Here is a 15,879-nt window from a genome sequence, read left to right on the forward strand (position 1 = left end):
CCCAAAAAACCCAAACATAAGATGTCAGAGGATGGATGAGGTAGCCTTTTATTTTCCTTTTTAGTTTCTCTTACCTTGTATGATTAACTTCAAGCATGTGCTTAAGCCCCACTGATTTAAGTCGAAGCCCACTCCTAAGTATGCTTGTTCTGAGCAGAGATGGGAAGTGAGGACGTGGGTTGGAAGAGCTGTCCTGCCCCCATTTCCGCAGCTGAAAATTCGACAACTTGCTCTGCTACTAAGTACAATGCAGAAGTGGAAGGTGTTCCTGTGTATGTTGTAACTGTGTTTTGTCCTCTTTGTGCACTCCCAAGGAAAATATTTGTTAAATACAAAGTGTTTGCCATTTTCGGCATGATTTATTGCTCTTAGTGCAAAGGCAATTTATCAGTGTACCTCCACACATTATCTCCGTGCATTAAAGAACAGATTGCCTTCAGAGCAGAACACTGCAAAAAAGGATCAAGGAGCAACAGCTCATATACTTGCAGGTTCAGAAAGTGAAAGCACCACAAAATGATGTGTATAACTGGTTTTAAAATAACACTGACAACAGCAATCACTACCACCTAGACAACAAGACATAGTTTTACAATAAAAAATTACCATCTTAAGGAATTGCCTGAAAATCAGACCAGTGTTCACAGATACCTATGTGTGGGTATAGATATATAATTAATATCTCCTTTCCTCTGTTTAATCTTGAGCACAGTGCATATGAAATACTGTTTTGCATTTTAAAATCAGCAGCGTAATTCAACATGTTGAGACCTATATGACAATTATAAAAATCATACTTTGAATAAATTGATATTTTAATGTGCATTTGTTTATCAACCACTACATGTATTTTAATGCATACCAGATTATTTTAAAAGGAACTCCGTCTACCTCATTAAACCCAAATACCGTTTCCCACCTCAGGTACCAGTTTTATTTATACTATCTATAAGGAAAAAAATAAATAGAAAAACCCCAAACTTAAATAAGTAGCAGAAAAAATCATAAATATCAATAGAAATTGTGACACAGCATGAATTCATGCTTTTTATAGCTGTGATTTCTACAGATGGACCATTATTTGGAGAAATCAAAACAGCATTAAAAAAGCTTTCACTGCATTGTCTTTGGAGAATAAAATGTATGTGCTGTATTCAAAAGCAGAAATTCTATTATAGCATATTTCTCTGAGACGACAAAAATGTACATTAATGATTATAGTGGAATACAAAATGTCATATATTACAGCTTTATATCTGAGAGGAGAAGTCCTACCTCCAGCAGATATATGTTCCATGATCCTAAGTGCAGAACGTTGGTTTTTTTTAGCTATCATCAGAAAATAAGATGTAAAATGAAAAAGGACACTGAAGCAAAAGCAACTGCACTTATGAAAAATAAGCTTGGCTTTAATTTATTAACAGATAGGGTTATGAAATATTTGGTGTTAGAGGACTTTTTGTATCCAGTAATGTTGTCAGATGAAGTTTGATGACCTAACTTTTTCACATAACTTTTAAATACCCAGTAGCGTGGATGCAGACTTGAATACTGTGTTGCCAACTGTCAGGGATGCTGAGCGAGCTTGTTTTGTGCCATGTATGTAAACACGCAGTAAAATTTCTAGAAGCTGCAAATGCTCAGTATCTGTACAGATCAGCTGTAAAGCTTCCTGCCATAAATCTGATGAGTCTGGGCCAGATCAGACATACTGTGTGTGCACTGAATGCAGAGTTTGTATGTGCACAGTAAATCCTAAATGCTGAGACCAGATGAATTTCCTGCCAATGAGACAGCCATCTGTGGAGGGCAGCTACTTCCATCCCTCCCTGGAAAATCCTCAACAAAAATACAGCAGTCGTGTCATCAGACAGCAAACCCAAAACTGGTGTAGGTAGGAAACATAAATGATATCAGCCTGAAGACTCTTTTAATTACAAACACTCAATTGGTGTATGCAGCTCTTGGGGAAAGAACACTTAACAGCACCAGCCTGACTAGTCTGGTAGATAGTTCTACATACAAAACTACAACCGGTCCTTGAAACGAAGAACAAATTAAAAAATACATTGTTAAGTATGCAACTTAGGATTCTATTCTGAAAAAAAGTGTATTTATTTATTTTACCTTATATTTGATCTAACTTAACTGGACAATAAAAGAAATTGAACATAAATATTAACAACTGAATGATAAAACATGAAGGTCTTACCATAGTCTAGCATTATCTTGCTACTGTACCGGTTTTACCACCTGGGTCTCCTTAAAGCAATCTAAGCCATATGTGTAACTGATTCGAGTTGGCTGTTGACCTAAAACATGCTACATATTACAGTACAGTTTTAATTTTTTTAAGTCTTAAATAGGAGGAGAATTATTTCTAGTTTCATGCCAGCACATCTTTGACTTTCAGACTAGAATAATATGTCAGCAATTGTAGGACATGTACTTTCCATCTGCTATTGGCAGTTAATTTAAGTCCTAGTACTTTATTATAAGGAACAAAGAGGAAAAAGAGGAAAAAGAGGAAAAAAGAGGAAAAAGAGGAAAAAGAGGAAAAAGAGGAAAAAGAGGAAAAAGAGGAAAAAGAGGAAAAAGAGGAAAAAGAGGAAAAAGAGGAAAAAGAGGAAAAAGAGGCACCTACCTTAAAAGAGGAAAAAGAGGAAAAAGAGGAAAAAGAGGAAAAAGAGGAAAAAGAGGAAAAAGAGGAAAAAGAGGAAAAAGAGGAAAAAGAGGAAAAAGAGGAAAAAGAGGAAAAAGAGGAAAAAGAGGAAAAAGAGGAAAAAGAGGAAAAAGAGGAAAAAGAGGAAAAAGAGGAAAAAGAGGAAAAAGAGGAAAAAGAGGAAAAAGAGGAAAAAGAGGAAAAAGAGGAAAAAGAGGAAAAAGAGGAAAAAGAGGAAAAAGAGGAAAAAGAGGAAAAAGAGGAAAAAGAGGAAAAAGAGGAAAAAGAGGAAAAAGAGGAAAAAGAGGAAAAAGAGGAAAAAGAGGAAAAAGAGGAAAAAGAGGAAAAAGAGGAAAAAGAGGAAAAAGAGGAAAAAGAGGAAAAAGAGGAAAAAGAGGAAAAAGAGGAACCTACCTTGTAGCAAATCATTACTGTTTAAATTAAAAAAAAAAAAAATTTAGGGAGAAAGAGAGAAACTACCATAAGAAAATCAACAGCTCCCTGCCCAAAGGGAGCTGAGGCACCCTGCTGCCCTGTCCTGGTCAGCTGTGTGTGATACATTCAGGACTGTTTTACTGTTATATTGCTCAGAAAGCACTTTTCACTCTGTGTCTAAATTTTAAGAGAACTGCACTGTGAATCATGGACTTCTAATTAAGTGCTGTTGCCAAATGACCCTTGCAAAGACTTCTTCAAGACACAAGATGGAATTCTGCTCACCTACCTCTAGAAGTCTAGGTGTTAGAACTAGTCACTATAAACTCCCTGTGGATAGGTATGTATGTCTAGGAGTGATACCTGTGATTTATGTTCAGGTGAGATTATTTGTCCCTTGATAGTATCCTCACTGACTACAAAAAACCTTAAGAACATTAGAGTTAGAATGTTACATTCATATTCTTAAAACGGGACAAAGAAAACTACCTTCAGTTTGTCAAAAAATATTTCAGGAGTTCCCTGATTGTTGTTTTTACTCACTACTTTTCGTGTCTCAGAACATCTTTCACTACATGGCTGGGTCACCCGATGTAAAACTTGATCTCTAAAATACACAAAAATAATAAACAACATTCCTGTAGCTCCCTTACGTGGTGTTTTGTTTTTTGTTGTTTGTTTTTTTTTTTTCAAGTAACAAACACAGGAACAATGAAAAAAGTGCATCAATGTCACAGGGTAACCCAAGCCCATACTGCACCATACTCCTGGTTTTGAGACCTCCCATGGAGTTAAACCTTCAATGCACAAGACTACGACATTACAGTCACCCCTGTATGCTGTATGTCTCAACACTTGTACTGTTTATGGGTATTACAGAAGAATTAGCATCCTGAAGGCACATACCTGCATTTATTTCCATAATGCTTTTATTTGTTCACTGCTTCCCAAATTATTAGTGACAGCTACTTCAAAGTGAAATCCTGCTGGTAGCTACAGAACCACTACTCTTATTCATACCCATTTTGTAGTTTCTATCATCTTCAGCATTGTCTGAAGTCACTTCAGATTTAACAGATTATTACCTTTCTACACACTTCTATGGACTCCCAATTAAAAACACGAGCTGTATGATTTCATGACACAGGGCACATTTACTACTAAAAATTTCTAGCTACAGCATAGCTCTCAGGAAGAAAAGGGTTTAGTCACTATGGCCACAATAAATATAATAAATGAAAAGGTCAGACTCCAGCTACTAATCTCTAGAACTCTCCTTAATCCCCTGAGCTATCCAAACATAATTGATAAAAGCAATCATCATGCTAAAAAGTACGTAAAAGAACCAGTTAGCTGTAGCCTGCTGTTACTTTTGACTACAGGTTTCCAGTAACGCAGAGGAAAACAAACAAAATGACTTGATTAAAATAACTTTATCTAGATGAACTTATCATTTCTCCTCTTGGCACTGTCCTTATAGCTAGATATCTGTGTTCAATGCTGTGTATGTATCTAACAAATACTACTCTTCCTTTTTTTGTTTCAAGATAAATTGTTTCTTAGATTAGAGGGACACAGTATCAGCTCTCATAACCTGGCAACCATCAAGGGTCAAAAAAAGAGGTATTTGTTTCTCGCTCCATTCCAAAGAACAGCATTTATGCAGCGAGGAGCACATCAGTGGGGAGTTGAGCCCACTCTGATGCCCCATAAGCAGATCGGCGGCAGCAGAGCCGTAACCATTTAATCTGCAGATCCTGGATTCCAGCACCAGAGCACCGCGAGCAGAAACCAGAGACTCTCCTTAGGGAAACAGTCTTTCTGCTTTTAGCACTTGGGGTTTTGTAACACAAATTGTCTCATGGCAGTTAGAAGACAAAATAAAATTCGGCATTTTTTCATATAGATAGTTTAAATCTATGTGCCACTTCTTATCACCTTATCTAGTGAGTAAGCGTGGACTGAACAGGCTAGTAAAACATTCAGCTAGCTTAGTTTATTTTTATAATCTTTATTTTCTTTTTTAATTTGCAAAGTGGGATCCTCAAATACAATTTTTTAACAGGCATATGTATTTCCTCAACTGGGTTGATATCAAGATATGAAAAAAAGAGATACAAACGTGGGGATAATCTTTCTCTTGGGAAAATATATAAATAAATCCAGACTTGAAAATAATGATCTCAATTGCTATTAATTAAAAACTACATAAAAGACAATGAAGTTCATGACAAAGCTATACACAAAGGGTAGAGCAATCAGCATATTGTAGGTCCAGTTACACAGCAGCTTTATGAATGGACCAACAATTATTTTACCAAGAGTTCAGACTGAACTACTTTAGACTTTTTTTTTCTTTTTCACATCCCACAAAGGTTGACTTTAGAGGAAAGTCAGCAAGCTAGCTGCACGGCTTTCAGTTCATTATTAACTACCCACTCAGCAATTTCCAGAAGCCATGCATGAGTTAACAAAAATTCTATGGAAAATTGGTATTTCAAAGCTCTGTCCTGTCCTCTCTGATTTTATTAAATGAGGTGCCCTTCTGTTTTTCTTATGCTCACAACACTTTTGTCCATTAATCCATTTAGAACTGCTTCTAAACTCTTTGATTAATGATTGAAAACATTACTTTGTGAAAGCAGAAATAGACACTAAGATTACAATCACAATCAGGTTTTTAACTTCATGTTCTTTACCTAATTCTTAGTGCAGGCATAATTTATCAGCTTGTAAAGATAAAAAAATCCAAAGTCTACATTGTCCCACATTTCCAAAGCCTTAGTATCTCAATGAATGAAAGTTTTTGTTTTGTTTTTCCTATTAGTGGCAAGAAAAAAAATTATTTCAAGATGGATACGGGGTGAGAAAGTCTCTGTACTGCCAAAGCCAACTTAATGAGACGATCCATTTAAGTTACTATTATTATTTCCCAAGAAGTTACCTGCAAAAGGAGCAAGGGAAGCTTCACATTCTGTTCCTCAGAACCAAAAAGAGAAAATGAATGTATTGTACCTGATGCTTTCACTGTTGCCTGCATTCACTGACTACCCAGCTTAAAGAATAAAATTTCAAACTGTGTGTTCCTATCCCTTCCTCAAAACATTTCTTCCCTCCATTCTCCACACTTTTCTCCACAAAGAGATGATGGGTCAGTTGTTACAGGGCTACTCTGTAAATGAAAGCAAAGGTCCAATGCCCTTCTCTGCCTGTATGACCTTGACGCACCCAGCAATACACGGCTGTATCGCTGCCTTCCAGTGGTACTGAATTAAAGAGGCTTGACAGTGCAGGAGTGCGGGCTCAGGAAGCCGCTGAGACACTGGACTGCACCGGCTTCTCATGACTACCGTCCTGGGCTGCTACTTCATGGTAATCACCAAAGGACGGCGTAAGGAAATATGTTATTTTAACGTTTTCCTTTTAGAACTGTTGTATCAAGAATTAACTTGATGGTGGAAAAAAAGGTGCCTCGTATGAGAGTCTGCGAGAAGCTGGGCTTAGTCATAGCCCCTTTTTATCTCCAAATCAAATAAAGCTATGGAGGAGAGAAAGCGATGGGGAGAAATGACAGAAACTCCCTCTCCTCCTTGAAACCAGCAATGCTGGGGCTAAGGTCAGATATCACACTGGTTTTTGATTCAGTGCTCTGCCTGACCAGGTTATATGAAACACTGGGGGAAGAGGGAAGCATTTTCAGGTGCCTCTTCAGGAAAATCAGATAAACCTGGTCTGTTTCACATTAACTGTCACCAAGAACGTGGAATAAGACGACTAAAGAGAAGGGCAACAACTAAAGTTAGAATGAGGCAAGATTAAATTTTAATGACCGATACTTTTTTCTCTCAAAATTCTATTTCTTAAATAAAACCAGAGAATAACGCAAGTAAAAAAAAAAGATTTCTTTTTAGAGCAGAATTCTGTTCTTTTCCACTAATCAACAACTGAGACTTCTTGTTGCTAGGGAGGAATGAAAAAACAAAAGGCTAATTAACTTACTAGCTCATATTCCCTAGCCTATTCTCCAGGAAGAATCAAGCATATGGAATATTTTGATAGTGAAGTTTTCACTCAATTTAACGCAAGAGAAAAAAATCTGTATTTCAAATGCATCATTCAAACTTCATCCAAATGCTTTACAGATAAACACCATATCTAAAAGTGTACTGGTATTTAGACTGTATACCAGTATCTACAGCGATACCAGTAATCCAGGATGGCCACTGACCAACAGAATTACTGGTCTAAGACTTACCGTTTTCCAAAACCTTTCCAGACAGCTGACATCATGGCAAACATCTGCCCAGTAGGTATATAAGTGAACTGATGGCAAACCGAGGTCTTTCTAAGATGACAATTCAGAATACTTGTGTTTAACATTTCCTTAGCCAAAGAATGGTAAAAGATCATACAGAGTAGCAGACACACACAAACAAAAAATGGAAGAACTTCAACCCTGAATTCACGTGGAAGATGTTTCATGTCAATTCACAAGTTACATGAAGCTAACATTTTAAGTCTTTTGCACTACTGATAAAAAAACCCCTAGTAATTGCAAATAGTCAGAGTGTGCATTTCTTAAAATAAAAGTGGACAGCCTAGAATAACAAGAATCGAAACAGACTGTGTATGCCAAAACTTGCCTTCCCACTTTCTGGGCACTTTGCAGATTTCTGCTCTTTAATGTTTCAGCGTGGAACCATTCAAAATTGGCAATTACAGCAATTATCAGAAAAAAATATAGAAGGAAAAGTATAAAACAGAATAAGCATGTCAAATTTACACTCCCTTCCTCTCCTAGAATGGACATGCCCATTTCAAGAAAAACTCCCACATTTTCTGTTGATGCACTACCTAATGACTTGTGTTGAGTTTTTCCTAAATGACATCACAGCACAAGGATTCAAAGCCTTGCAAAAAGTATAACAAGATGAGGTTGAAAAAGCCTCAGGATACTGAAACATTTTAGACAGCTCAAACTCCTAAACTATTCCTCATTTAACAGCGCTTGTCATACAGTCCAAAACTATTTATTTTTCCCATGTATTTTAAATAAGTTTTTTTTTGCAGTTGACATCAACTTCTAAATGAGATAATTTAATAGTGTAAACAATTTAATACTGCAATACTGTAAATGTATTGCAAATCTTACAGGCCATGTCCTGAGAAATTTATTTCAAGACACTCCTTACTTTGATGTCTAAATAGTCTTTACTATATGCAGAAAAAAACCTCAGTAATCTTTCTTGGCTGCCAAAGTAGACCGAGCTAAAGGCAAAAGTAAAATAGTATTCTCCTGTATAAACTTAAGGAAAATAGTTAACTTGCTTTATTGCAAACTTCTTAATCTACTTACTAATCTACTACTTATTAATCATTCTTACTAAGAATGCTTTCATTTTATTAGGCCAAAGATCACTAATTGCATCTCCAAATCAAGATTGAAAAGAATTCTTTTTCTAAAATGTTCCAAAGAACAAAGATTAGAAACTTGATATACTCAGCATACAAAACCTCAACCCACCTATCTGATCCATCATAGCTAGGAAGTCATACTTAGTTTATGAACAAAATAAATCACCAAAGTATAAATCACCAAGCACAAAGTATATGTTAAGTCTACACGATCTTTACATTCAAACAATTTTTGGACCTTTGTAAGTTTTATTCTTTGTGGAGAATGATAAATAATAGCCATCCGAGCATAGTTTATGTTCTCTGTTTTCATGTGCCAAACTCTATCCAATAGCACACAAAACACACTCCTAGCCTTGGCAGTTCAATTATGTCGCATGTATCATTTTACTCAAGTAAGCATAATTTTAGTAGTCACAATTGCAGGAAGTGTTAGAGCTAGAAAACAAATGCTTCACACTGTGTATATTTATGTTCAGATGGTACTAGGCTCTAGTGATTTGGAATTCAAGATATTACATAGCTAATAGAATTTAAGTTTAGAAATACAGACCATTTATTTCCAAGGTACCAGGTCTCTCTCATGCTCAGCATAGAATACATATTTTCAGGATGAATATCCTCCACTATTGGACTGATGAGATAAATCAAGCCAATGACAAAAGTCATATAGAAGCAAAAAGACATTATTTATTAAAATTAATAAAATGTCCACAGGTAACTCAAGACCTGTAATTAAGATGTATGCAGAGGTCTATGTATTTTGCTGTATTTTCTGAAGAAGAAACTCCATTTGTAAGTTTAGATTTGGCTGTCCTCTTTTCGTCTTCTTACTCAGTATTTTATAAGCTTCCATTTTCTTTTGCTTGTACAACTGCTGAGCTGCTTCTCTTTGTTGTTTTCTTTTTTCTGCTTCCTGAAATTAAACAGATACGATTATGAAATAATTACATACCTTCTATAACTATGAAGCTATCTATAAGCAATAAAATTTCTTTTTGTAAAGATACTGGCAATTAGGTATTGTACTGACACTAGAAACACCATTACTCTTAAAAGCTTAATCAGGACTCTCTTTCAGCGCATACTGCAATCAAAACATTTTATATTCCCTAAAGCTTCAAGGGAAGAGCCAAGTATTCTTCAGTAGAACATCCTACAGTAAGGTTTGTCACTAAAATATGTACTACTTCCCTTCTGTGAAATGAGCTCCTTGACTTTTTTTCTTAAATGACAAAGTGGCAAAAATTTCCCACTTTCCCCTCTTGAGTGCAAGAAAGAAAGAAAGAGTTTGATCCAGAGGCCCCCACGTAAATGTCTTGCCAATCCAGATGTGCTAGGATACTGGCCACATCTGCATGGGACTGGCAGATAGGATATGGGACATCTCTGGAGCTGGAAATTGAGCACATTTGCGATACTCGGACATCACAAGCAGCATTACCTATGGCAATTTAATCAGGACTAAACTATTAGTGACCTGTCCTCTTTGAAGCAACACAGACCACAGACTACTGTCTTTACTAAGAGACAGGAAAAAACCAAAAACCTAACCAATTTTTCAACTGTACAAACTTTCCTTGTTGAGGGGACAGCACACATGCGACCAAAACACTAATGGAGGCACTTACATATATGGATAATCATCATGATACCATGTTCAGTTTTTATCAAACAGCTTACACCCCCTTCTCTAGTGTTGTTATTTAGTAAGTAATTTGGGCAAACACCCACAACAAGCAAGCTAACTAGCTTGCTTCACTTATATCATGTCCTACCAAAATACGCAAGACATCACAAATCAGACTGAAGGACCGCTTCAGTTAATTTGGATGATTTCTTTTCATAAAGCTTATTCTTTGAAATGCAGTGCCATGCTGACCACAAAGGCAGATGTTTCTGCAGAATGCTCAAACAGATGATAATCTATCAATTTCGCTATTGTTTTCCATGACATAGCTAGCTTCTGAGATGTACAAAAATTAGTAAGAATGCTCTGTGATGTACAATATAAAATTAACTAGAACTGACCCAAGAAAATACTTTTAAATAGAAATCTAAGAGGCTTTTGGGGGGCAAAAAAGACCAAACCAACCTGCAAATATAACATCTCTCCATTCAGAATGCTTTACGTATTTTACCGTAACAATGATTAATACCATTCATTCCTTTTTTTTTTAAACCAGAGTAGCATCGACTAACTTACCTGTAATTCACTTCCTATCCAATAATTTTACTGCTGTTCACCATACTGTTGTAAATAACTGTCCTGGTTTCGGCTGGGATAGGGGTAAATTTCTTGCTAGTGCTGTGTTTTGGATTTAGTATGAGGAGAATGTTGATAACACACTGATGTTTTCAGTTGTTGCTAAGTACCCTCCTAGTCCAAGGCCAGCTCCCATGCCTACTGACTGAGCTAGGTACACAAGATGGGAGGGAACATAACCAGGACAGCCAGCTCAGCTGGCTAATGGGGCATTCCATACCATGTGACGTCGTGCTCAGTATATGAATGGTAGGCGTGATCCAGGAAGTACCGATCGCTACCTGGTTATCGGTCAGCGCGGGTGGTGAGCAATTGCATTGTGCATCACTTATTTTGTATATTTTATCGTTATCATTATTATTCTCCCTTTTCTGTTTTATTAAACTGTCTTTATCTCAACTCACGAGTTTTTCTCACTCTTACCCTTCCGATTCTCTCCCCGTCCCACTGGGTGGGGGGGGAGTGAGTGAGCAGCTGCGTGGTTGGTTAAACCACGACAATAACATTCATTTAAGCTACCAACCAAAACAAGAACATTCATCTTACGTAGGCAGTTTTTACTTTAGTTCGTATTTTTTCTGGTCTCTACTAAATCCTAGCTTTTTTATATAGTGTGGATGCCAAAACTGTGCCTTTAAGCTTATTTCTTTTCCCAAAATAAATAACAGCAAATCCAGTGTTTGCTAACAGATGTAAGGGTAAAGTATGTGATCATCATACCACGATTCCACATAAATGATTATTGTTATTGTGGCACTTGGCTACTGTTTGTTTTGCCTAAATATCTTGAATAAGACCAAAAATGCTAACACCTCCCCTCAGGCAACTCTTATGTGCTGCTCAAAGAAAATTCCTTGCAGCTTTGTTCCCATCTCCTCTAAATAACCTGGTCATAGCATTCATTTATTTTAACATGATCTGTATCTAATATTCAAAAAAGCAGCTCTCAGCTGAACAACCATGTAAGTCGCCCAGAATCATGATCAGCTTGCACAAAACTACTCTAGGTTTCAATACAGCTAAACTGAAGAAATAATATATTTTATCCAGCTATATATTTATGTAATATTTATACAGCAGTTACCGAAATCTAGTTTGTGAGCAGCAAATTACACAACTTGTACGTTACAGTGTGTGCCATTATACAGTGCAATGAACAGTGTAATGGGAGAGAACAAAACTAATAAAATAAGGATGTCTCAAATGAATAAATCAACTGAGTTATTCAACAATGATAATATTAAGATACGCCCTGAAAGAATAAGTCCCATTAAATTAGAATGAGGGAAAAAATTACTAAATATTTTGGCCGTGAATACAATTACATTTAATTGTTTCACTGTTGGTCAAAGCACATAAAAAGGTAAAATGAAGACTGCATTATGATCACACCATAAGAAATAGGATGGATATTTCATTTTTCATCACAAGATTATGGTATTATTACTCCCCCTTCTACAATATTTAAGAGGTCTAGTATAATCCACTGGGATATGCAGATCAAGCTCTAAGTTCTTCTTGATGTACCAACTGACATAATAAAATCCCGCTTATGGGAACTGCAAGACAAAAATAGTAAGAACAAAGACAATGATAACTTTGAACACCTGTGAAGTTGAAAAAGACTGAAAGAATACCAATACCTGTGTTCCTCTCCTATGGTCCTATTTGAGTCCAGATGGAAGACTGACAGGTAGAAATGGTATTAATCTAGTCTTCGTCTACAATCAAGAAATATCTGTTTAAGATTTACCTCTTTCCTTCTAGCACGCTCAGCCTTTATTTTCTCATATTCTTCTTTTGCCTTCTGATTGGACGTCTTCTTCTTAAACTTCCCTTCAGTCGTAACTGACCTGTAAGAAAAAGTACATGTACTTCCGATATGGACTATCAACAAGCAGACATAACCATCTATCCCATAGCCATTGCAAAATCAGAGCACACTCTTGCACTCTTCCACTGTTTTTTGCATATTTGGGGAAGTTAATTAGAAACACGGATTTACAGATGACGTAAGTGACAAGCAAGGCTCATCCTTCTATATTGAACGGACACCTATTTGCACTACTCTTACATGATACCCAACACCACTACATATCACGTAATGAGCACCTAGCAAGAAAACACAGCAAACTAAACTCCTCCACCACCGAGTATACTGAAGACTGGACTGCACAGAACTTTTAATGACACGTATACCTTACCTGCTGGACCTTCACATGGATGGCGTTTCACAAAGTTTAAAGAGTGCCTAAAAGAGGTTTCTTCCCATCATACTAGCTCTTCAGAGCTAGAAAAACTGAATGCACTAGCTTAGAGCTGTATTATCTCTTTCTAGTTCTGACATATGGATGCAACTGCAGAGGTATGAGGACAGCCAGCTGTTAGCAGATTGCCTGCCAGAGAAATCAGGCTGATGTGGCCACGTGAAAAAGCACAGTAACAGCAATGCCTTTCTAAAAGTTTCTTCTTGAAGGAGATGGTATATTATCGTCCTTAATGCTCTGAAATTAGGAACTGAATTTTCCTTCCCAATTTGAATATAAAAAACTGCCCAGGTTTCTTTCAAAGAAAACAGTAAAAGAAAACCAGTGCCATTTGTCTGGCATTTACTGTCATACTATGTTGAGTGGATTTTTCTGGTCATTTAGTTCTAATTTTTTTTTCTGATTTACAATAAAGCCATTATATAAACAGTGACATTTCACACTTGAAAAACATAAGCTTTGCTAGACAGTTAACAGCTGTTCACAAAGTAAGTGTTCGATTACTCTATTACTCACACTAGAAAAAACTGAGAACTAGCCATCATCATCTAAGACATTTCAGGCAGATGATGAAAAAGGAAAGTGAAGCTATTTACTTATACTTTCATTTAGAAATACCACACACTTCAGGAGAAAAACAAACAAACAAAAAATCTTTGCTTTATTCTCATCTCCATCTTGTGGCAATACTGTGTAATGACACCTCATTGTCTCAGAAGTACAAAACTATTTAAATTGCAATATATGCTAAGATAGAATTACCTAACCAAAGTCTTATTTTACATCCCCACAAAACACTGAAGTCTATCTAATAGACTCTACGCATCACCCCACCTCACAGATTAGCAGTCACATTTTTGCAGAATTATTAATGCTGGTTTACAATCACAATGACCATAGTTTAAGCAAAACTAAAAAAACCTCTGGTTTAAACAAAAACAGTCCTATTTCAGACATCCCCACGAATTAGCTGCCTATTCCAGACAAAACTCTACCTTTCTGCCATGGCTGGGCTTAGATCTGACTGCCTTCCCCCTCCTTTTCTGAGCATTCTTCCAAGGAAAGTTTAGATGTAGATACATCTTGGAATTCAAGGAATTAGCAGAAAAACAGTGCAATATGAAGAAAACAACAATCAAACTGGGAACAGAAAGATGATGCAAAAAATGTTCCTGAAAAGTGACGCTAATTGAAAAATACTGAGAATCAATTCAAATGAAAACTCTGTAGACTCAAAAGCAGACTACCTAAAATGCAGGCTCTTCTCTTTGTAGGCATGGTAAGAAATTGGCCAAACACTTATTGCTCTTGGGCTGAACCCTGTCCTTAAAGTACAATGGTAACTGTCATATTATTTCTGTGGAATCAAGCCCTAAACATCATCAATTTTGCTTTCTGATTCTGATGCAAACATAACAAAGCTATATGTTTAAATTTTCTAACAATTAGAAAAACATTAAAGACTTACGGTATTTTTTTAGTAAAGCAAATACTGAAGTATATGTAAAGCATAAGGTCTAAACTATTTCTTTAATGATGGAAATGGTTACTTGTTTTTAGAGACGTATTTCAAAAACTTACTCCACTGCTTTATTAAGTTTTTCTTCTGATAAAACTGAATCATCTGGAGCCCTGCGCCGTTTCTTAAGCATTTCTTCCTCGGCTAGGTAAAGATGTTTCAAGTGCTCTGGATAAGTATCGGTAAACTGATTATCCTGTTGTGAATGGACCTTTCTTCCCTTTTTCAACAATTTCCTGTATTGTCTTTCGATCTTTTGTCTTCTCTGAAATGCAAATCCTCGTCCTGAAAAGGTTAAGAAAAAGGGTTAAATACGCCTGCAGTGAAGTAGTACCAAACCATTCAATTGTTGCCAGGGCCGTTTCAATCCATTTTCTTTCCAAAATAGAAAAAAACCACTGTTTGTGCTAATTTTAATAAGGACCAGTCAAAAATTCAAAGAAAAAAACACTGTTATAAACCTGTTCCCTACCGTCGCATTGCAGTGTGTACAGATTTACCGAAAATTATGGCCTAAACCCTTGAGAGAACACGCCGTTGCAAACACACTACTTAATGCACACTCAACATTATACGCCTTTGTGGATGCTTTTCGAATCCAGTGAAAAGATGTATTAGCATTTCACTTCTCTTCTACTTTTGACAGCTTCATAAGCAACATCAAAATAGATTCCTAAAGATAGTCTCAAAAAGACAATGATAATGGTAATACTGGCTGCTTAAGTAGTCTGCAGCTGCAATGCCACAGGAAAAAATGAGTCACTAAATCACTGTATTATACTATATTAATATTCCATTATATTTTTTCACGCAAGTAGTATTTTTATTACTACTACCTTCTTTCTACACCTGTGCAGGAAGAGCTTTTCTACAACTTCAAAAGTATGCTACGTCATAGCGCGATTTAGCCTTAAAGGAAACATCAGATAATGGTTGTTTCAGTCTCAATCATTACATAACCTCTTATCAATCTTAAGTTAAACATGTTTTCCTCCTAATGTTATTTTTTTATTGCATTAGTCTTAAGAGCTATTAACTTTTACAATATTAATTAACAAAATAGTTTCTGAAGACAGCAAGTCCAAATTAGTCCCAACTTTTCGTTTGATTCTTTACCCAAAGTTGAAGTTTCAGAAAAGTACTGCAAAAGCCAATGCTCTTTTCCCTATCAGTTTATTTTCACACTCGCATAACTCCCTGCCAATAGTTTGAACTTACTTCCGAACACGCTCCGATTTTAAATATACAGCTTCACAGAGAAGTGAAGGTGAGTCCAAAGCCGGGAGGACCATCGCTACCCGGCCCGAGCACCACC

General features: G+C 36.4%; 1 protein-coding gene across 1 annotated transcript; it reads right to left on the reverse strand.

Annotated features, from left to right (window-relative positions):
* Positions 1-9,044: 9,044 nt before the first annotated feature.
* Positions 9,045-14,849, reverse strand: CCDC59 (coiled-coil domain containing 59; the record flags this gene model as incomplete). The annotated part of the gene is made up of 3 exons (XM_009573350.1): positions 9,045-9,428; positions 12,532-12,631; positions 14,627-14,849. Coding segments are annotated over 3 exons (485 nt in total), but the record flags the coding sequence as incomplete, so codon positions are not given.
* Positions 14,850-15,879: the final 1,030 nt, after the last annotated feature.

This window comes from Fulmarus glacialis, unplaced genomic scaffold, assembly GCF_000690835.1.
Source record: "Fulmarus glacialis isolate BGI_N327 unplaced genomic scaffold, ASM69083v1 scaffold8492, whole genome shotgun sequence".
NCBI lineage: Eukaryota > Metazoa > Chordata > Aves > Procellariiformes > Procellariidae > Fulmarus > Fulmarus glacialis.